Below are 23,173 nucleotides of genomic sequence, written 5' to 3'. Positions count from 1 at the left end.
GACAGACCACCTGGGCAGGGGCGGCGTGGGGCTGCAGCCCTCTGTGGGGTGAGGAAGAGCAGGCGGCGGGCTGACCCCTGTCCAGGCGAGAGGACACAGGCTGCGCTGCCTCGGGGTTTGCGCGGCAGAGCAGCAGGAGGGCTGGGCCTCCTTAGCTGGACCTGGGAGACAGAATCCTTGCTTAGGGAAGAGAGGCAGGGGCTTCCGAAAGGAAAGGCCCTGAGGAGGTTTCAGAAGTTCTTAAAGTGAGTAAGTATGTCCCTGAGAAAAACGGAGCCAGCTCAAGAAACCATCTGGCTCTGCTGGGAACTCCTCTGTGCCTTTAGACGTGAATGTTTTATAATCCCGTCTGTCATCACAGGAGGGAGGTGACGTGGAAACAAGCTGTAGGCTCCGGCGCCTTCCTAGCTCTGTTCCCATTCAGTGCCCGGTGTCTGGGGTAGTTGCTGGCCCTCGGTAGGTGCTCAGTAATGTTTGTCAGAGAATGAAGGAGTGAATGGAAAACGTCCCAGTGGAAAGACGGGAACAAATGTTTTTGGCCCGGCTAATATCCTAAGTCTGTGATCCCCATCCTGCGGGCTGTGGCCCAGTACCAGTCCCTGGCCTGTTAGGAAAATGGGGCTGCACATCGCCAGCTGAGCTCCCCACTCCCCAACCCCTGGAAAATTTGTCTTCCGTGAAACCGGTCCCTGGTGCCAAAAAGGCACCAGGATTGCTGTCCTAAGCGACTATTGTGGAAAATGCTCAAAAGGCACGCAACGGGCGTTGAAAGCTATTTTTTGGAAAAGAAAGAATTGCCATCACAGATGGGTGCTGAGAGATAACAGCCCCTTGACTTAACAACCCCCGGTCTTGGACTGAAAAGGCCCCCTGCGCAGAAGCCAGGCGGAACGGGAGCGGCAGACTGAAGGGGCTGCGGGCAGAGGCGAGGGGCGCAGGGAGAGCTCCGGCAGAGACGCGCCGCTGCCGCCTCCACCCGGCTCCCTCGAGCAGCAGGGCGCGGGTAGAGTGTCCGCTCCGCAATTTCACGCCCTGTCTCGCGAGTTTCGCGTGTCACTTTCGTGGGACCACCTTGTTGGTCAGAACAAGCCGCCTGGCCCACTCGGCTCCCGGGGGCAGGGAAGCGCGGTCCTCCCATGTGCCAAGTGTCTACCAGAAGTAACAAAGAGAATTTGTTTAAAACGTGCTTCTTTTTTCCTTTGAAGAGAGTTTTAGAAAGACTTTACTTTTTAGAGCAATTTTGGGTTCACAGAAGAATTGAGCAGAAGGTGCAGAGATTTTGCACACACCCCTCCCGCATACACGCATAGCCCTCCCGCTATCAACATGCCCCGCCATGCGGTCCACTGGTGCACGCTGTGGACCTACACAGGCTGTCAGCGTCACCCAAAGTCCACAGTCGGTGGCATTAGGGTTCCCTTTTGGTGCCGTACATTTTATGGGTTTGGACAACTGTGTGGTGACAGGAATCACCACTGCAGTGGCATACGGAGTAGCTCCCCTGCCCTAAACCCCCTGTGTGCCGCGTACTCATCCCCGCCCCCACCAGCCCGGGCAGCCACTGGTCTTTCTGCTGCCCCCGTAGCTCCCCTGCTGCAGAAGACCGTCCCGGAGACCTTGCTTTGCTGCTGTGTCTTCCACGCTATGCTCTATACTTGTGATGATGAAGAGTGTTGTCTTAGATCCCATGTCGACCGTTTTCAATTTGTCCTTTAATGTGGAAAAGGACATTGCCAGGCCGTGTGGGTTCAGCCTGGCAGCATCCCTGGCGTCAGAATCCTCCCCTGGCAGGTGAGGGGCTGGTGTGTGGACAGGGCTCCTGCCCACTTGTGCGGGTGCGTGTGTGTGTGCGCGAAGCCTTGCTTGGGAACACTGGCTGTGGCACTTTCACGTGCCCAACACCGGCTGGGCACAGACAAGGTCAGTTGACGCTGGGGGCAGAGAGGGGAGATCGTTTGCTGCTTGCCGGTGCGCACTTGCGGACTGCATCCTGGCAGGGAGCCTGGGGCCGGTCCTGCCTGGAGCCGGCTGTTTCAGCTTGTGTGTGGAGTCCAGGCAGTGTGTGGCTCGTCCCCAGGAACACCCCTCTGTGCAGGCTTTGGTCCTGAGCAAGGCTGGCGTGACTGTTATCCCAACGTAGTTCTTAGGAAGGTGAGACACCGACGCGGTAGATCCGCAATGCTACATCCAAACAGCAGTGTGTGCCCTTTAAACGGCTCTTCATCTGTAAAACGGGAATGATGGTTTCTCTCTTAGATGTGCTCTCATCAGAGTGCTCTACATTTAAATATCAACACGTTACCAGTTATTATTGTTTCTTTAGTTAATTCCTTCATTAACTAAAATTTCTAGTGTTAATTACAACTTTACTGAATTATTGTGTGTATCCCTTTTGGTCAAGGTGATGGATGAGGTTTGGAATCATTCTTTATTCTGTGATGCCAGCAGGGCTTTCTCAGCCCAGGTATCTGGAGAGGAGTAAGTCCTGGAGAAACCGCTGACTGTTGTCTCTTTTCCCAAGGGTGGTACTTAACTAGCACCATTCTAGAAGGGTAGAAGAGGAGTCATCAATCACATATGGTAAATTTTTGCATGCGTCAGGCTAAATTCTCGTGTGGACTTGGGTGGAGGTAGGTTCAGGCTGCTGGAGGTGAATATAGTTGCGGAAACTCTTCCTAACACTCTTCTGCTCCAACTCACTTTTAAAACACGTTCCAAATCTTTCTGTTGCTGGTCTCGGTAGCCAATACATTTTGAAATACTGCGCTGCTTCTTAGGATTTAAAATGTGGAGTATTGAAATTTTGACCCATAATGGCAAAGACTTGGATCAGTACGTCATTTCAAGAAATAAGGTCCAAATAGAAATTCCAGGCCATGCTTGGATCTCCCTTAAGCTGTGGGGTGCTCATACCCTTCTGAAAGTCCTCAATCTTTCTCCAGTCTCTACATCATAAAATAAAGAAGCTTCTCTATTATAGACTGAATTGTGTTCCCCCATTCATATGTTGAAGCCCTGATACACAATGTGAAGGTGTTTGCAGGTGGGGACTTTGTGGGGTGACTGGGGTTAGACGAGGTCTTGAGGGTGGGGCCCTCATAATAGGATTAGTGTCCTTATAAGAAGAGACCAGAGAGTGTGTTCTTTCTCCCTCTCTCTCTCCTTCCCTACCCCCTCTCCCGTCTTTCTTTCTCTCTCTTCTGTGTGTGTATCTCCCAGAGCTCACACACAGAGGAAAGGCCACACGAGGACTCAGGACACGGGCAGCTGTCTGCAAGCCGGGAAGAGAGCCCTCACCAGAACCGGCTGGCCAGCACCTCCTGGACCGTGCACTTCCAGACTGAAGCACTGTAAATGTCTGCTGTGGAAGCCGCCGAGCCTGTGTACTTTGCGATGGCAGACCCAGCAGACACAGTCTCACTCCGGACGGACTCTGTCATCCTATGCCCGCACGTGCCGTCCCTGGTCATCCCAAGAACCTGGGCACTCTGCCCAAAGTGCTCCCAGTGTGATGCACCCTCCCTGCCACCCATGGCTCCCTAGGACTGTGTCTCCTTTCACAGGTGGCTTTTCCCAAGAGGAGACACATGGCAAGGATTTTGTCTGGGGAGAAAGATCAAGAGGAAGAGACGATTAAACAAGAAAGTACTAAATGTTCTGTTGTGAGGAGAGGGAAGGCGAAACACTATGAATGGACACATCCATTTTTTTCCTATCACAGTTGAAAAAGTAATATAATTCAGACAACAGAAGTGTATAAAATAAAAAGTAATATTCTCTCTTTGCCATTTCATCATTTCACATTCTCCTCCCTACTCACCAGCAGTCTCTACCATTAATGTGTGGACACGAATATTTCCAGATGGTTTCCAGATTATGCACACACACACACACAGATACATAGACACACAGTAGACATATATATATACACAAATATAGACTTTTTTAAAAAACAAAAATAGCATTCAACAACTTGCTTTATTTCACTTAAAATTATATATGAGTATATAGCTCCATGCTATTGTATTAATATATGGATTTATTCTGTGCTTTCTATCAACTGCACAGAATTCCATATTATTAATATGATGCTCCATGATTTATGTAATAGTTTCCATTTAGATGGACAATAAACGTTTCCATTTTTTCTCCATTACATTATGCTTTAGTGAGCATTCTTATTCATCTATCTTCATATAGTTGTTTGAATATTTTAATAGGATTTATTTCTACAAGTGAAATTGCCATATTGTGAGGATATATAAATTTAAAATTTTGGTTGCCCTCCAAAAGGTTTATAATAATTCACAGTCCCACAAAAATGTCTGACAAAAATGGATTATCATTTTGCTTTAAATGGCATTTTCTTCATTGTTAGTGAGGTGGAACAAATATTCATTAGTGTTATTTGTCATTTGTATTTTTTCCATAAATTGTCTATATACAGTGTCAAAGTTTTAATGGGATGTTTAGTATATTTTATGGGTTCATTGGAATTCTTCACATTTTAGGATATTAATTGATATATCTCAAAGTTTTTCCCTTTCTATATATTTTGGCTTTTCTATTGTGTATAGCCCTTTTTTTCCTTAAAAACTAAAAAAAAATTAGGTGACCTTTTTGTCAATCTTGTTCTTTATGTGTTTGGAGTTCTGTGTGCATTCCCATCACCTCTCCACCCTAAGGTTCAGAAATATTCACACATGTTCTGCCCGAGACGCTGTTTTGGCTTTTACGTTAAGAGCTTTAGTCCATCTGGAATTTGCTTTGGGATAAGGTGCGAAATACAGATGCAGCCGATTTTCAAATACACAGACGTTTTCTCCAAAGCTTTCGTTCTCCCACTGTCTGGAAATGTGCTACTTTCTATGTACCTGTGTCTGCTTCCAAACTTCCAAGTGTTTCCTATATTTTCTGTAGCTACATTGGCACTATACAGATTTAATTATAGTTTTACATAGTGTATTTTTATATCATTGCTTTACTAGTCAATTGTTTTCCAAACGTTAGCTATTGTTCTATAATAGATTCCAAGTTCTAAAGCTCATACTCCCCAAAATAACCACTGAAATTCTCATTTCCATTTCACTGAATTTATGTAATATTTAGGGAGGATTCATATCTTGATAATATTAAGTCCTTATATCCATGAATATATTCAGTCTTTTATGCCTCAACCAAGTATTATCATTTTTGTTTTCATATTACTCTTGCACATTTAATTTTAGATATTTTGTAGTTTTAGTTGCTGTTTTTAATAAAATTCTTTTCCATTATGTTGTCTAACTAATGATTGATGGTATGTAGAAAAGCTATCTATTATATTTCTATACGGCTACCCTACTAATTTTCGTATTTGTTTAACTTGTTTTTCAGCCAGTTGTTTTGGGGTGGGCAAATTTTTTTCTGTAAAGGGCCAGATTGGGAGTATTTTGGGCTTTGCATGTCGTGGGATCTCTGTCGCAACGACTCAGCTCTGCCCAAAGGAGTAACAACAGACAGCACATAAATGAACGAATGTGACTGCGTTCCAATAAAACTTAATTTACAAAAACTGGCTGCTGGCTAGATTTGGCCCTTGGGCATGGGACGTGGCTTTCTGATTACATTCTAAGAATGCAAAAATATATCATATTTAAATAATACATCTTTGTCTCCACAACATTGAACTTCAGAAATTTTGAAAAATAAAAATGATAATAGTCACTCGTGTCTTGTTCTTATTTAAGGTGTTAGGCTCTTGGCGATTTCACCATTAAGTTTGATGTTTCTTATTAACTTTTAATAGATAGTAATACTTTTATCCAGTTAAAGGTGTTGTCATCTATTCCTAAGTGACCAAGAGATTTTAAGAGCAATGTGATTGAATTTTATCAAATGCTGTGTAAGCATCTGTTAATATTAACATTTCTCCTATTATTTTCTTCATGTACATAAACAAGATGAACTATCCTTAAATTCCTGGAACAAACGATTCTATTTTCTACATTTCATTTTGGATGTCTACATCTATATTCATATGTGAAGCCATAGTTTTCTTTTTGCAGTATTTCTTTGATTTTTCATACTATTCTACTCTTGTAGAATGAATTGGGAGGCTTCCTATCTTTTTTTATATTCTGAAACACATTAACTAATATAAAACTAGCTATTCTTTGAAAGTTTGCCAGAACACTCAAAAACCACCATTTGGATCTAGTAAACCTTTCAGTGATGGGCCTTTGCCCTGTCAATTGCTTCTATGTTATTGATCTATATGAACAACGCTGCCCCTCCCCCAACCCTCTACTGCATTGTTTTCACGGCATTGCAGGTTCAGAAGACGTTATGCACTTTAGAACAAGGACTGTGCCTTTAGGCCCCTGGAGGCTCTGGACTCCCACTTCCTATTGAGTTCTCAGGTCCCATTTGCTTGGGCAGAGCCACCTTTGGTCCCAAGCAATGGGGATCCCGGGTTGTGGATGCCGCTTAGTCTCTCCAGCCCCCCGTCCCCCTGGGTGTGGGGCCTGCCCTCCCTCTCTTGAACCATGCTCAGGCGCTGGGGACCTGGGGACTCCCTGCCAGATGGCCCGGGGCTGTGAGGCCTGTTGGGTGCCTGCAGCGTGCAGACCTCCGTGCCCAAGCTTCACCCAGTGTGGCCACAGAGGGGGAGGTGCTAGGGGCTCCCTTTGTATTCTTGCTTCAGAGCCACACATGTGGCAGTGAGTCTAGGACGGGGGATGCTCTTTACTTGGGCTCAGAGGGTTAACTTTCAGGCGTGAGATAAAGGGGATGCTTTTGTTTCCTTTAGAACCTAGTATCCAAGTTTCCGAGCCCACCCAGATCCTAGGGAGCAGGATCTGAGGCAGCTGCAGAGGGCTGTGGGTGCGGGTGCAGGACATCGCGGTGGCCCCAGCACGAGTGTCTCCTGGGCCCTGGATGTGACGCAGGCGCAGAGCCTGAGGCTCCCTCACGTGTATGTTTACAAGACACAAATGTCTGCCCACGGGCTATTTATCGTATTTTGTTTACTGTTTTCTAGGCCAGGAAAGAAACCAGATGTGATATTACTGCTTCTCTGTCCAGATTTTCAACTGTCCTTTCTGGGGGTGGAGGAAGGATCTGATGGCCGGGAGGAAGAGGCAGGAAACGACGCCTGGGGCCCAGCCGGCCAGGAGCAAGGGACCCGAAGCAACACAGGAAGAACAATTCAGTCCTTTTTTTTTTTTTTAAATAAAACTCTCACATTTTTGGGAAATCTTTGCTCTCCCTACATAGTTACGATTACTTTTATAAGATTACTGGCCCAAAAGGCAAAATCTCTTCCAGTTGAAGCCCCACGCTGTCACTTTGCCCTGAGGCTACGGGTACTGGCTGGGGTTGCCAGCCACGGCCTTCACCTGGGGGGCATGGCAGGCTCAGAAGCGCAGTTCCCCGGAATACTGCCCATGTTTGCCTCATTTGCTCAAACCTGCCTTTCTCTGCGCGGGCTAAAGCCCCTAGGTCACAGCTTTGCTTCTCACGGACCAAGTGCGCTGGAGGGGCTTCCCCAGGTCGGGGTGCGGCGGCTCAGGAGGCCGGGGTGGGGAGGGGTCCCTGGGGAGGGGAGTGAGGCCAGGCCAGTGGGTTCCCACCCCAATGCCGGGCCTAGAGCGGACCTGCATGTCCTGCCCTGTGCTTGCACGTAGGCCACTGAGGCGTTCACAAGCAAAGCACAAAAACAAAGCTGCGCTTTTCCTGGAAACGATCAGCGTCTACACTGCAAGTGTTAGGAGCGACCTGGGGCCAGCAGCACCTGCTTCCTGCTCTCAGGTCTCCGTGTAACAGACACAGGTGGAGCACTGCGCAGCAGCCGGCTGCGGCAGGAGGCGGGGCTCAGGTCTGTGGCCCTGCGGGGGTCAGAGTGCGCCAGAGCGCCGGGCGCCGAGCCCCCAGGGAGCCGCTTCCGGGGCGGCGCTGGGGCGCCCCCTGCCTCCGCCTGCCTCACCCTGCTCCGGCCTCCCGCGCCTCGGCCCAGACGCCGGTTTGCGGTTCGCGGGAGTGGTTCTTTCCTTTTGAGCGGCATCATTTGCTTCATCAATAGGTTCGCTCGTCCTCAGCTGTCGAGTTCAAATCCCCTAAGTCTCCCTTGTATGGCTAGAACAACTGAGAGAACCTTCCTTACTCATTTACCTGAACGTTCAGAGGCAGAACTGGGGTCTGTACGGTGCCGACATGTGCAGTGTGGGGGACCTGTGAGGGTCACACGACAAAGTGGCCTGCCGTTGCATTTCTCAGAACGCATCCCGTCATCGAGCGACACGCGACTGCGCTTTATTCTAGCTCAGGAGAACACCCCCCCAGCACTCGTGCGGGCGCCGGCTCCACGCGTGAGCCCGGCATGCGAGGGGCGCCCTCGCCCGCGCGGCGGCGCCAGAACGCCTCTGGCGTCCACAGAGTCACCACACCCTTCGCCCACTTGTGTGCCGGGAGGAGACAAAACCTTGGCTTGCCGTAGAAATGCCTCTTCCATCAAGGAATCCCCCCCCTGGCTCTGAAGGAGGAAAAGCTACAAAGGAAACCTCGGAAGGCGAAACCTCAGGAGGTATAGGAAGGACCGTGGTCCGGAAAAGCCTGGGTCAGAACGTGCCCCGACGGCACCGTGCAAGAGAGCCCGGGCGCCTGCCGTCCAGCTGGCCGGTGGGTTTCTCCATCAAAAGGTGGTCTGGCCCCTGGGGTGAGATGGTGACAGTGGGGGAGGCTGTGGGAGGGTGAGGAGATGGGAGCTCTCTGCACTTTCTGCCCAGTATTTCTGTGAACCTAAATCTGCTCTAAAAATAAAGTTTATTAATTCTTTAAAAAAGTTATCAGGAAAGAACATCTATAGTCGTCAGATGTGATTAATAATATCAATAACTGCATTGTTACCAAAGAATACAATATTATTACAAGGTACTTACGAGTAAAGAACAATGCATAATATATATCTAATTTTTTAATGCTCAATATACAATCAATATGTTCTGATCAACAGTATAAACCATATAAAAGAGAACCCTGCTTTTCATTTGTACAAATACTGCTTTCATCATAGCAAAACTTTACACAATTAAAATGTACCACATGTAGCAGCTGGAAAGCTATGTAACTATTTCTAAAATGAAGTTATTGCTGTCCGCTGTTAATCAGTTATACCATCACCTGTAACACTGTCATCAAATGCATAGGATCTCTTAATTTCCAAGAGATTATATTATAGAGCAAGATTATTTTTGTAGCCAAATCAGGTCAACGGGGTTTCTTTTATTAAAATAAATAACTGCATCAGAAAACGTAAATGGAGTGTCGCCTGCCAGGCCACATGGTGGGGATTCTTAGCACTTCTGGTCATTTGGACAGGACAGATTTGCAACCTCAGAGGACCCACTGTGGTTGTGTAGCTATCCATGGAAGAAAAAACACAATTATTCGCTTTCATTTTTATGCCAGGTATAATTTGTGAAGAATGTATACAAAGTGTTGTTTTGGATTCTTGTTTTTATGAAAGCCATGAACCCCTTGTGCAGCCCTCTCCAGGTCTGCCCTGTGCAATGTGACTGACAGGCCAATGTTTTCTTTTATCCTGGGAAAGAAAGGTTATTGTAGGGAGGACAACAGTGTCGGCTGTGTAAGCAACAAGAACACTCACTATCTTTCTTTAAACTACCAGCCCAACTTTAATGGACAGAGAAAACTTGGGAAATAGGAAAGAGGTGTCTGTTTAGATTTCCTTTGCTTTTCATCGACTGGTTGGACACTCTCTCCTCTAGTGCTTGGGCAACCTTCGTGGAAACTCCGTCCAGGTTCCTGACTCTCTTTGTGGCCTACAGTTTTCTGGGCCTGGGAGTCACCTACACCTGCAGAATTTGCCTGGAAGTACAAGTCCCCGTGGCCAGCCCCTAGGCTGGTGGTTCTCAACTTTGGCTACATATTGCAATGACCTTAGGAGCTATAAAAAGTGCAAATACCTGGGTTTCACCCCTAGAGATCTGCATTTAATTGGTCTGCGGTGTAGCTGGGCTCCAAGCTTTCTGAAAGCTCCCCCAGTGATGTCATGTGCAGCCAGGGCTGAGAGACCCTTCTCTACGGTGGCCACGAGACTTGGCGAGACTGTTGGTGGATTTCATCAATATACCCAGTAACCAAGATAAGCTGAACATTATTGGGTCTCTCCAAATATTTCTAGTCTATATTGATAAATGCATATCAATTTGTAAATATAAAAATAAAATAATTTGCACTGAAATCACATTATATATGTAAACCGACAACATGCTGTATTATTGCTTTTCTTACATTGATAGGGTGACATTAGCAGACGATCAGAGCATGACACGCCGTTGGATTTTTCTAGCAGTGACAGCAGATTCTCTCTTTCCATCGACATTGCCCCAACAGACTCAACAGAACCTGCTTCGTACCAAGCTAAATGTGCTTTCCATCTTTTCTAATATCATAAATATAAAAAATGACAATTCTCCTCTTCACCATGGCAATAACCTGGCTTGGCTCCACAATGAGGTTGTACCTTTTTATAAGAGAGAGAAAGACTTTTCTCTTGCTTCAAGTTAACCCTTTTAAACAAAGATTTCAGTTCAAATTTGGATTCTATTGCAGTCTTTCTAAAGTTAACTGTGTTGCCTTTAGTAGAAAAATGAGTTTCCTAAAAATATACTTTACAAAGTTCAGTGCTACATAAAGAGGATGATATTCCACAAAAAAGTTACAAAAATAGATTTACATTTAAAAATGCTGTCTATGTGTTTAAGAGTACAAAGATGTATGCCCCTGGCATGGCAGGCATGGCTAGAAAAAGAGGCTGGGATTTCTGTTCAGAAAGACTCCACAGCCCCCAGGCAAGGAAATACAAACAACCCTTACGTTGTAATAAAACGTGTGCTTGTCACAAGAAAGTAATGCAGGGGAGACATCACGAGCAGTTCCACAGCTGCCACTCAGGAGGGAGCAGCTCGCTCATAAGGGGGTTTGTGTAACTTCTCAGAGAACGCAAAGGGTCTGAAGGCTTTATCGAGGTTCAGATTTGGGTATTTGCCACTTTCAGCATAAACCGCTGGTGACAATGAATTGGAGGCTTTTGGAACGGCCACTAGTGGCCACATTTCAGGCATATCAGTGATTGCAAATTGTTCTTTCCGCTGCACAGGGGAACCTCGTGGGGCACGGCACAGACCCACAGGCCTCTACAACTGAAGGGGACCTCGGAGGGGTCAGTTTCAACCCTGGCTGCCCAATGGAATCATGTGGGAGACCCTGAGATTCGGTTTGACCCCTACAGACCCCTGACCCTTTCTTTTGGAGCTGCCCAGTGGCTCTCGTTCGAGGTGAGGGTGAGCACAGCGGGTTCCACCATGCGCCAGCCTGGCCCCGTGCGTGGGAAGCAGAGGCTGGGGCCTAGGCCTGCCTGTACAGCAGAGGTTCCCTAAACGTTCCCACTCCTCAGAATACCTGGGGGTGCTCTGAAAAGTCCCTGCGCCCAGGCTGCACCTGAGAAAAATTAAATCAGAATCTATTGGTTGACACCCGGGACATTCCCAAGGGCAGATGGGCTTGAGAACCAGGTCCTTCTGTGCACCCCATAGTCTGTACATGTCTGCAGTTGGAGCAGGGGAGGCCAAAGCACAAGATTAAGAACTTTCAACAAATATCTGAACTGCGTCATCGCCTGGAACGCACTGTGACGCTGCCACCGTGCTCTTACGTATAAAATCAGTGGCAACCTGGGCGCATAGCAATTTTGGAATTTGAAAGGTTTGTCTCTTCTTTTTCCTTCAGAGGATGACAAGTGTTTCTCATGGGCTGTAATTAGAGGGCCTCCTCAGAGACTACGCGAGAAGGTGCGTGTGAGGGTCGCAGCCCACCGTGAAAGTCGGCTCCCAGCCCTGCACTTTCTGCGCCCTTGGCACAGGCCAGGTCCTGGGCCGGGCGGCGCGAAAGGCTTTGCGGGCGCCCGCCGAGGAAGAGACAGCAGGCAGGCTCTGTGGGGTCTCAGGGACTGGTCATCAATGAGCGCGGACCCAGGGGACGGAGAACAACGTGTGAGATGTGACCCTCAGGCTGTGGAGTGGAAGTGACGGGCTCAGGGCACCCCCTCCTGGCTGGGTCCTTGGAGAGGGTCCCTGGACAGAGGGAGTGAGAACGTTTTGGGAGACACGATCTTAAAATTAGTAGAATTTAGCAACTCAGTTTTATGCAGGAGAACTGAAATGTGAAGGAGAAGGAAAGAAAACTTGAATAGCTTCTGCTGTTTTATTGTGTTAAAGTGTTCCGAACTACAAAAATACTAGGATTTCATTACCACAATCTGACTGGCTTCCAACTGCCCTCCCTCATCACTCGTCTGCTTCTTGACAAAAAGTGACGGCAGAACGTGGGTCGTTCTGTCTCCCAGCTCTGACTACTGTGTCTTTACGTTCTGAGCGGAAGACACAATGCAAGTGGTTTTCTGGCAATGGCATGCTGTCTCGGATTCTTAGAACTATGTTGCTCAGTCTTCTTACTAAGCGTTTCAGAGATGAGAGCTCAAAATCCCCGATGCGGACGCGACGCTTTGGGAACTTGGGGGTGCCCCAAGCCTAGTCCCAGGCCTGAGGGGAGGGGCTGGTTAGGACGGCTGGACTCGCCTTGGGCTGTCAGTGGATCCCGGTCCGGCTCAGCAGCCGGGCTCACCGCTTACCTTCCCTCCTGGCTCAGCCCCGCCCTCTGCCAGGCCCATCTCCTGGGGGAGCCTCCGGGCCTCCCCAGGCAGAGCCCCCCTCCCTTTGTCATGCTGCTTCAAGGTTAGGATTTATGAGTCCATTTCCTTTGCTAAATTGTGAATTTCTCAGATTCAGGGATAATCTTTTATTTATTTTTGTAACTTTGGTACCTGTGCTGGGCTGGTATAGGTACTTAAGGGTATTTGAGAGTAGAATGGAATGGAATGAAATATAGTTTTATTTCCATTAAGACAAAGGTCAAATATTTTCTTAACAAAACTGTGGAGCCCCGATCAATCTACTTTTAAATTGCTGATTTAAAAGCAAAGGGAACAGTTGTATGTGTGTGTGACTGAGCCTATCTGTAGGCTGAAAACTGTGTGTGCAACATTTCTTCCTTGATAAGCTGGACAGGGTAGATATTGACTAGGAGTGTTTAAAACATTGTTTACAGGCGCTGCTAGCCAATCAGGTTGCAGAGACACACACAGACCAGGAAAAGAGTCGGGATCCTCCAGCTACAGGGGAATTATTTCAGGAGGGAATTTCTTTTTCTTCTAAAACATCTGAAGATGTTGCGAAAGTATTATCAATTTCAAACTCTACTTTTGTATTGATCACTTGAATTCCACGATATTCATAATGCTATTTTTTTTTTTTTTATTGCCAAAATGTGCCTGCTCTGGCCAGGGCTGTAAGTTCCTGAAGAGTTGCTTCAGGGCCTAGACACCTTTTTAAAAAGGCAGAGGGGCGGTCTGGGGGCCGCTGCCCAGGGAGGAACACATACTCTTGGAGTAAAAACTTTTAAAGGAAAAGGAAAAGAGAAAATTATCTTCTATGAGTAACCTAAACTAATATTTGGGGGTTGGGTGGGGAGGACTAAAGGAAATTTAAGAGCAGCTTCGTTTTTGTAGTCTCCTGATACATGCCCCCCAAAACTTGACGCATTTCATCTGAGCCTCAGATTTAGTGGATATGTTGGTACATTAGCATTTTGCATTATTGTTCCATCTTGATTAAAGGCCATTGGTCTGAATGCTGGGAACCAAATGTGGGCTGGAATCTTTTGTTATTTACTGTACCGTCTTCTCTTGCTGACTTCATGACAGCAAGACAGGGAAAGCATACTGAGTGTCAAAGCAACGGAATGGAAAATGAACAAGTAAGTCCAATACTCATAATTAGAAAACACCCGTCAACCAGTGGGGACTTAGTACCACAGAGACATTTACACAAAATAAGTCCAAGGAAGAATTCTACCCCCTCCATTTCTTCTTCGTCCAGGAAGGGGCCAAGTGGCGTCTCCTATTGTACCTGCCATGACTCGACAGAATACCCACCGGGCCTGCCTGGGACGTGGGGGACTCCTGTGTATTTAGTCGTCTTGCAGCATGACAGTGCTGAAGCAGAGCCCACAGGGCTGAGTGTCAGCGGGAAGACTGGTGGCCCATGCTCCTTGGCCACGGCTGGGCCTGGATGCGCTCTGCGCAGCAAGTGCTGCCAGCAAGCTTCTTCCTCGTCGGAAGAGTCATTAAAATCAAAATCAGTAATGACAATTAAAAATCCCAAAGGTCCCCAACCAATAGAAATCCTTATATATATTCGCTTTTTCCTAAATATGCCTCACTTAAAGGTAAACTTCTGCTCAAAGAGACAACATTCTTGCCGGGTGCCTTTTTGTGGAAGCTTCACAGTTGAAGACAAAGGAATGTACCTGCAACTTCCCAAAGAGCACTTAAGGGGCACTTCCTGGCTGAAAGAGGGGCCGGTCAGCGCAAACGTGGCGCTACCAGTCCGTGGATCCTGGAGTGGGTGTGGGCATGGCTGTCGGGCTGGAGTGGCTGCCGGGGCTTGGTCCTGGGTGTCTGCAGTCTGGGGTTTTATGGCTGATGCTATCCTCCGTGGTCATGCTCCAGTAAATTCCCTGCTTGGTGGCGCTACCCTTAGGTACTCTGCATTTTCAGCCGCAGGGCCCTTGAACGTGCCGTTTGGCTTGGCTTCCCTGGGAAAGAAGTCCTGCTGGTAGTCGGGGTTGTCCAGGCTGATTTGGTGGGTGCCCCTCTGGGCCCAGTGTGCAGTGCTGTCGAGTGTACTGCTGACGCAGGAAGATTGGGTGGTGTTGAGATACTCGGGGTTGTCCACAGCGGTGCTGTGGGGGTTCTGGTAGTGTGGGTCCCTGCCAGGAGCTGGGTTCAGAGGCTGGTTGTGGTAGACGGGGTTCTGCACAGAGCCTGCGGGCCTTTTGGGAATGCATTGGTTTATGTATTCTGCAATTGAAAAGAAATCAGAGGTGAAGTAATCAGCAAGGCATCACCCCAGCAGGATTCCAGGGCTCATCTGGACCCTGCACGTGTCTCCAGAGAGGCACTGAGGACGGAGGGCGGGGCCACGGAGACTGGCACCTTGCTGGTGCTGCAGAATAGACCATGTTCTTTCCGTGCTTCTCAAAGTGATGCACACATGTATGCTTTGCAAATTTAAAGTTCTCAGAGGACTGCCTGCCTTCAGGGCTGTGCATGGGTGTGCATGCGTGTGTGTGTGTGTGTGTGTGTGTGTGTGTGTGTGTGTGTGAAACCAGGTTAGGGTGTCTTGGGATAAAGCTTAGATTAATTAAATATGCATTTCACAGGTCAAGAATGGAGCAGGGGGAGAGCAGGGATTGAATCTGTCACACACACACACACCCTCCGGTGTGGTTTGCTTCGAATTCTAGAAAATATGCAGACTCGTTCTTCCGACAAACCTGCAGCTGACAAGGCAGACACAGTGAAGCCCCATGCGCTCAGCAGTTCTGTGTCGCTCGGCTTCCCGCCCCTTCACCAGTCTGCAAACCTGCCACAGGCCAGGCCCCAGCTTAGCTGGGAGGAGGCATCCAGGGGGCAGACTGGCTGCTGCAGGATGGGGTGTATCTGTTTCCAGGGAAAGCACTCACCGGGCACTGGGAGGAAGGTGTCGTCCATGCTGTCCTCGGTCAAGGCGCCGGTGGGGTCTGAGCTGTATCGCTGCAAGAAGCTCTCTTCCTTGATGGGACAGCTCTGCTGAGGAGGAAAGTAGGCGAGGTTACTCCAGTCAGGGCTGCTCAAACATCAATGTGAATAAAAATCACCTGCAATCTTGTTAGAATGCAGGCTCTGACTCAGCAGGTCTGGGGCAGGCCCAGATTCTGCCTCTGCTGCCGGACCGCAGACCGCAGACCGCAGACCGCAGACCGCAGACCGCAGACCGCAGCCAGGCGCGGGTCAGCGCTGTCCACCAGAACTCTCCGCAACCACACACTTGTTCTATGATCTGTGCTTTGCAATATGGGAGCCACTATGAACACTTCAAATGTTTGAGGACCTGAATTTTATGTTTTATTTAATTCTACGTAATTAAAATTTAAGTAGCCACATGTGGCTAGTGGCTTCTTCGCTGCGTAGCGCAGGTCTAGAGCAGGGCTTCGTGCACCAGCACGTATCAGCACCACCTAGAAGTCCAGCTCAAACACAGGGTACTGGTGCCACCCCCGGAACCCAGCTTTGGTGGTGACCTGGGAATCTGCGTTTCTAAAAGCTGCCAGGTGCTCCTTGGCTGCTGGTCCATGAACCACACTTTGAATGACACTGTGACATGTGATAGCTGATTGCTGGCCCTAGTGCAGAGGTCAGGGAGACCATGCGGGGAAACCCATACAAGAAGAAAATTCCGAATTATCTGGGTTGAGGGGGCACTTTCTGGGTATCACACAGCCATAATGCAGAGTCGTTGATTCTGGTTTCTGAGGTGCCGTTCATACTTACCCCGTTTCTGTCGACGCAAGCCGCGGCGGAACTGTTGCTGGCTGCGCTCTGAAAAAGCAACAGAGAAGTCGCACGTGGCGCACCTGCACGTCCCACCTGCTCCCTGACGCGGGCACGGGTCTCATGGGTGGATACACTGAAGGCACGCCCTTTTTGTCTTAATCATTAGCTTTAGAAAACTATAATTGGTTTAGTTTTGATTTAATTCTGTTCCTTAGCAGAACCAAAAGGATTACAATCAAGTTGCTGCAATGCAATGAAACAATTAACACACTTACTTGATTCACTCTGATTCTGGCTTTACCATTTGGTTAAATTTGGTTAAAATTGACGTCTTTGTCTCCGTGCGAGTGCCGCTAGATGGTTTCTCTAAAACTCAACTTGCTCACACCAGTAGACACAGCTTGAGAGAGGGAGAAAGACTCCGTACCAGAGAGCTGAGGAGGGGGGTCCGGGACGTGGAGGGGCTGTGGAAGAAGCCCTGCTGTGGGATGAGGTACTCGTCAGCGTCCACGACATCCTCCATGTCCTCCTCGTCCATCAGGGCGCGGTAGAAATTGGAGTCTGTGGGGCTCGGCAGATGCATCCGTTCGTCCCCCTGGTGCAGAGATTTTGAGACCATGAGAAAGGCCCTGAAGATGCCAGTCCCCTTCCGGGCTACAGGAGCTGGGCCTACTGTCAGCAGGGGTCTGCGAATGCCAACGTCATAATAAAATCCCCCACTTCTCCGAAGCACAGCTGCTCCCCCCATTGCGCCAGGGTGCCGCAAAATAAAACATCCACCCTTCTCTGATGTCTGAAAGCTGCCTGGGAAATGCAAACCGCTTGGCAGGCACCGGAAGGGAAGGCGCAGCGCCACTGAATGAGTGTGCGCCGTGCTGCTAAGCGCTCTGAACGCGCTCTGCGTGTGTTACTTCCCTGAATCTTTGAGAAAACCCCGTGAGCTTGGCTTTGGCACTCCCAGCTGTGGAAGGGGATGGCTGCCGGGTTGCCTGAGGGCGGTCGGGGCAGTGGGGAGTCAGATGTGAAGCCAGGTGTGCCTGCCACCAAAGCCCTGCTCCTCCACCGGACGTGCCGAGGCTTTGGCCTCTGAAACATGACGGTGACACGCGGGCTGGGTGTGGGAAGACTGCGTCTGGCCAGGACAGTGCGGATGGGAGGGCGACATGGAGCTGTGGGCACCACTTCTGGACCCCGCTGGGCTCGCAGTGTGGCCCGTGTCTTAACCGAGGCTTGCGCCATTGCCGCAGGGGGTCTCGCATCGGGACCTGGGACGCAGGAGGCTGGTGAGCGCGTGCGGAGCACAGGGACACGCGAGGCTCCTCAGAGGGACTGTCCCCATGGAAGGGCAGACCCGGGCTGTACCTGGATGACAAGGTAGCGCTGGGGGTCTCGGGCCATCTTGGAGAATTCAATGATCAACTCACGGAACTTGGGGCGACTGTCCGCATCTATCATCCAGCCTGGGGAAGGAAGGGGAAAGACAGTGCCATCAGAACCCGGGAGAAATGACAAAGATGGCATTGCTCGGAGAAGCCTGACGAGATGCGGTCCTTTCAGACAAACAGGTGAGGGAGAGACCGGATCTCTGTGGCAGGCATTACAGGGTAACCACTTTTAAACAGTGGGTGCTGCTCAAAGACCACGTCAGCACCCTGCATTTGACCCAGAATAACAGTAGCATCCTCTAACTTGTCCAGACCCCTCCTCGGGCCGGCCCTCCTGTGGTGGGGACGCCGCGCGTGGGGGCACGGTCACTCTGTGAGCTGCTCTGACTGCGGAGCCGTGTCGAAGCCCTCGCTCGCCCTCCGCATGCTTCTGGGCTGGAAACCAGGCTCAGTTTAGAGAGACGTAAAGGCTTTAAAGGACCTGGGGTTTGGGCCCACCCTACCCTGGCGCGACACAGCCCCTGGCCATGCACGCACGTGAGCGCCGGCTGTGTCGGTCCCTTCCCTGGGAGGATGCCTTTGGTAGCTGCTCGAGTGCGTCTGACTGCACAACAATCCAAGCCGGGATTAAACAAGCTGAGGAACAGCCACCGACTAGAGAGCCTCGTGCCTCTCGAGGGTTCGCATTTATTTTTCATCAGCAGGATGTGAAGCTATTTTAGGCCAGACTGCTATGTGACCTTCGACAAATCACGTGACCTCCCTGGATGCCAGCTTCCTCAGCCCAAACCAAGGAAATCAAAATAGATTAACTCTGTGCTCCAGAGTTCAGGAAGGCACTAATATTTACATTAACTGGACTCTGTAATATTCCCAGCGCTCGTTCTTGTGCCAGTGCTCATCCACACATGCGATGTCACCTTCAGAGCTACTGCACTGTGATTCTGGTGGAGCAACATCTATCAAATTACACACTCGTATTTGGATTAAAATGTTTAAATGCCACACTGCAGAAGACCTCACAAAAATCCACTGTTTGAAAGGTTTAAGTCAAAGCAGAAATGTTAATTCTATTACTCACAGTTAGGCATTTAACAACATTCCGTTTCTGTGGTAACAGGCTTCAAGACATGGGGTGGCCTGGTATTTCATTGAGCAACTCAGAGAATAGAATATGTTGGCGTAATGGCTTACGAAAGACTTTGATTTTACTGATTTGCTTGCAAACATGGGCAAATGTTAGGTCACCCTGCTCAATGAGTCCAGCATGTGCTTTTTGAAGAATGTCTGAAGGGGGTCTTTACAGAAGTTTCTGGACTGGTGTCCCTGTCTCAAAGAATGGGAGACATTTCTCCAGGGAATCGAAGGCCTCGTCCGGCTGAAGGCAGCGGTGCCTTGCAGCCCCCTGCGGGCGGGGCCTAGCTGGGCGAAGGCGGGGGCCCACCAGTCACTCACACTTGACCATGATCATGTAGACGTCGATGGTGCATATGGGCGGCTGGGGAAGGCGCTCGCCCTTCTCCAGGACGGAGGAGATCTCGCTTGCAGGGATCCCATCGTAAGGCTTGGACCCAAAGGTCATCAGCTCCCAGACGGTGACCCCTGAGAGGATGAAGTGTGAGTCAGGAACAGTCACAACCCTGTCTTTAGTCATCATTGCCGGCTACTGTTGCTTAATGTTTAAAACCTGTGTTTCTGTACACTTGGGTACTTGTTCGATGCCGGAAGCCTCAGTTTCCCTCTCTTAAAAGTGGGATAATAACCGTATCTGTCTCACAGGTTGGCTGCGAGGATCCATTAAGATAATACAACTAAAAAGTTTAGCACGATGCCCGGCTGGTATTATGGTAAGTGACAGATAAATGGTGAACTTGAGAAATCACAGTAAAGACAACACTGACGCTGGTGACACGAGTGTCACTGTGCTACGGGGCGGGAGCCCCTCACGTCTGCCCGGAGCGACGGTACCCGTGGAAGTGGAAAGATGGATTCTATGTGTTTTTAAATCATAAAGAAATTGGAAACAAAAAGGCTTATGTTCCTCTTGATAAACATAAAAACCTCATTTTAAATTTCAAAATTGACCAACTATCAGGATCAAAAACAAATGAAAGCAGTGGAGATCTTAGAATAGTGTCTTTTTGGATGAACCCCGAGCTGCGCCTCCCCTGGCGGGAGTCTCTGCCCAGCAGCCTCCTCCCGTGTGCAGGGTCCCGGGGACGTGGCTGGGTCCGGACACGGGTTGGCAGGTGTTCTGCAGCGACCCGTTTTCCTCCGACCTGGCCGACCTGCTTGGTTTCCCAGAGGCCATTCCAAACCTGAACGGCCGGGATTCGCACACAGAATGCAAGGTGGCGACCGCAGCAAGGCAACGGCCCCGGGGCCAGAAAAGAGGATGTTGCGGGATTCTTCTTCTGTCCCCTGGCCCCGGCCCCGCCCGTGCCCGGTCAGCATGGACTCGGTGAAAGAAAGGCGGCCACTTCCAGGTCTACAAAGTTGGGTACCTCTTATTTAACGAGGTTTCTGAACAGGTACAATTAATTCCAGTGGGAAGGCAGGATTTTTAGGTTTTGGAACAAATGGTGACAGGAGAAGGACGTGTGTGGGGTGGCGGGCAGGGAGAGGCCTGGAAGGCGGCGTGAGCTCGCTCCGACCCCTTCGTGGAGCACACTAGGTCCCTTGTTTAATAAAGTGAGCATTTTGCCTGGACTGGGACTAGACAGTAGAGAAAGCAGGGTATGATTTTTAAACTAGAAATTCAGGCTCATGGTCTAATAATTCCAGTGAGCTGCCGGAAATTATAATCTGTTGTGACAACAAGACCTTCAACGATCACTCTAGGGATGCTACGTCCTGATATCAGTTGTGATCGTTCAGAGACATGAAGTCACTGGATTCTAGAGGGTTTTCCTTTATTCGACAGGCATGGACAGCAGGACCGTGGCTGGCTGCCGCCCGGAGTGCGAGGGGAGGACGAGCTACATGGGAGGGGACAAGGCCTCAGAAGAGCTTCGTTTCCTTGTCTAGCTCATCAACTGAGGCAGCTCAGCTCCCAGGGACATATAAAAATTCACATATTCATTCATGGGCAAGGATCTCTGCTTTCGTAAATCTAACATTCTAACAGAAAACATAAAGACTTGAGAAATTAAAAAATACACTTGTATTTGGAGTATTATAAAGTTAATGATGCTACAGGAAAGAGAAAAGACTAAATGGACCCGATCTAAATAATTTTGCTTTTGTACTACTGACTAAATTCCTCTTGGAAATGCCTTTCGACAGCGCTCTGCTCAAAGTCACGCTCGGGGAGGCGGCGCCTCTCCCTTTGCGGCGCGCCGGGAGGGCCGGGCACCGGGCACTCTCCGATAGGGGTCGTGGATGAGGCGTTTCCCAGCCTCTCAGCAGCAGGTCGCAGAAGACCCAGCGTGGTGGCCCAGAGCACACGCCTGCCGCGCACTCAGCCACACTCCCCAACAGGGCAGGTCCCTTGGGCTCAGGACAAGGTGGGGACATGACAGTGTGCTTGGGAGAGGGGCAGCCCGTGAGGACGGAGCTTGAGCCTGTGAACAGCCACGCCGGGATTTGGACGGGGACCTGGAGAAGGGACCCTATGAGAGCGAGAAGCGATAATTAGGGTCTACCTTCCCCGCGGCATGTGTCAAGCCATTTCCCGCAACACACCAAGACCACTGTCACCGCGTGCTTCCACAGCCACCGAGTGAGCTCCTCACAAACCTCGGTTCTCCACCACAAAACTCGTCCCATAAAACCGCCTTCGCCATCTCCCTGTGGTGCACTTTAAATTCACGGTGAGAGGTCGAGTCCGGTTTGATCTCGCAGGCACAGGCATCTCCTACGTTCATGTTCTCTCTCCCTCCCACGACCCGCTCTCTCTGCCAGCCAAGGTCACCAATATCCCCAGTGACGGAGAGTCCGGCAGTTAGATCCAGCTTCCTTTGTGTGTTTTCTCAGTGCGACAGACAGACAGCAACTGTTACATTGTCATTAGTCACTACCTTGAAAGACAGTATTTGCACGTCCAGGCATTCAGTGTAAATTAACTAACAGTAAGAGTCACCCTGGAATCAGACCAAGTCCGGCAGCGTCAGGATTCCAACTCACCGTAGCTCCAGACGTCGCTCTGGTGGGTATAAATCCGGTGTAAAATCGATTCTAATGCCATCCACTTGATCGGCACCTTGGGATGACGAGAGACGAAGCAATGAAACAACCATTAGCTCCCCACCACTGAAAATGAGTAATCACCCTGGGCCTAGTTGCCAGTGACAAACACGAGGAGGCCAGGCCACTTGCCGGCCACCCCAGGCCCAGCTCTCCCTCCCCGGCAAGAGGGGATGTTAGACGTGGCAGCTAAGGTCCCTCTGGGCTGTGGCTGCTCAAGGCCCCCGCCCCCCCGCCCCCAGGACTCCTGTGTGTTCAGGGCCAGTGTCATGGGGTTGGTTGCTGCTTGGAGCCAAGCAGGCTGGGGTGAAACTTCAGAGGAAGGGCATCTGGGGGCCTGACGGGGACGTGCACCCCTCACTGGTGTGAGAGGCCCCTGTGGAAACCCCAAGCCAGACAGAGAGAAGGGCCAGTCCTGAGTCCCAGAGACCCTGGGAGCTCTTGGAACCCACGGGAACTTTCCACCTGTCTGAGATGTCCTCAATAGCAGGGTGCCACCAAATTAGCTGTGACCTTTCCCAGCTGTTCTTTTGAAGTGTGCTTATATCCTGGGGGGAGGCTGACACCTAACCTTTGCTAACGATCACCTGGTGATGATCACTTACTCCCACAGCAGCTCTGGCTTGCACTGCCAGAGGAGACCCAGCTAGGCCAGGTGTCGGTGGCGGCTGCTGCCACCTCACCCAGAACGTTCAGCGAACCTTACGTCAGTTAGAAAACACGGCCAACAGGTAGGGAGCCCGGCCCCCAGTGGCAGGCAAGTGCTCGCAGCCCTACGAGCCAGCCCCTTACTTTGCCCCCCTCCGCGTGGTACTCTTTCTCCTCGGCACCCAGCAGCTTGGCCAGCCCGAAGTCTGTGATCTTGACGTGCTGCGGCGTCTTCACCAGCACGTTCCTGGCAGCCAGGTCACGGTGCACCAAGCGCCGGTCCTCCAGGTAGTTCATGCCCTGAAATGCAGGGGCGGGCTGATCCCAGTGTTGCAGGAAGGAGGTGCTCAGCCCCAAACTCCATGCCGTGCCACGCCAGGCTCTGAGCTTCTCCACATCAGGGACTACACTTGAGTCCCTCTTTGCCCTTCACCCGACAGGCACAGTAACGTGCCCCTGG

At 50.0% G+C, this 23,173-nt stretch overlaps 1 protein-coding gene across 4 annotated transcripts in view; it reads right to left on the bottom strand.

Annotated features, from left to right (window-relative positions):
• Window positions 1–8,949: 8,949 nt before the first annotated feature.
• Window positions 8,950–23,173, bottom strand: part of EGFR (epidermal growth factor receptor) — a 185,752-nt gene continuing 171,528 nt past the window's right edge. For 2 of the 4 annotated variants that reach the window (XM_012648783.1, XM_012648785.1), the window contains exons 21-28: window positions 22,858–23,013; window positions 22,006–22,081; window positions 19,336–19,482; window positions 17,858–17,955; window positions 16,923–17,090; window positions 16,493–16,540; window positions 15,646–15,751; window positions 8,950–14,980 (exon numbers count right to left, since the gene is read on the bottom strand). In XM_012648783.1, the coding sequence (XP_012504237.1) occupies window positions 14,619–14,980; window positions 15,646–15,751; window positions 16,493–16,540; window positions 16,923–17,090; window positions 17,858–17,955; window positions 19,336–19,482; window positions 22,006–22,081; window positions 22,858–23,013 (1,161 nt within the window). In that variant the 3' untranslated portion in view covers window positions 8,950–14,618. The remainder of the gene's footprint in view (window positions 14,981–15,645; window positions 15,752–16,492; window positions 16,541–16,922; window positions 17,091–17,857; window positions 17,956–19,335; window positions 19,483–22,005; window positions 22,082–22,857; window positions 23,014–23,173) is intronic. The other 2 variants (XM_012648784.1, XM_012648786.1) reach the window with 1 other exon arrangement.

This window comes from Propithecus coquereli, unplaced genomic scaffold, assembly GCF_000956105.1.
Source record: "Propithecus coquereli isolate 6110/MARCELLA unplaced genomic scaffold, Pcoq_1.0 Scaffold294, whole genome shotgun sequence".
NCBI lineage: Eukaryota > Metazoa > Chordata > Mammalia > Primates > Indriidae > Propithecus > Propithecus coquereli.
This window is presented reverse-complemented; position numbering and strand designations above follow the sequence as displayed.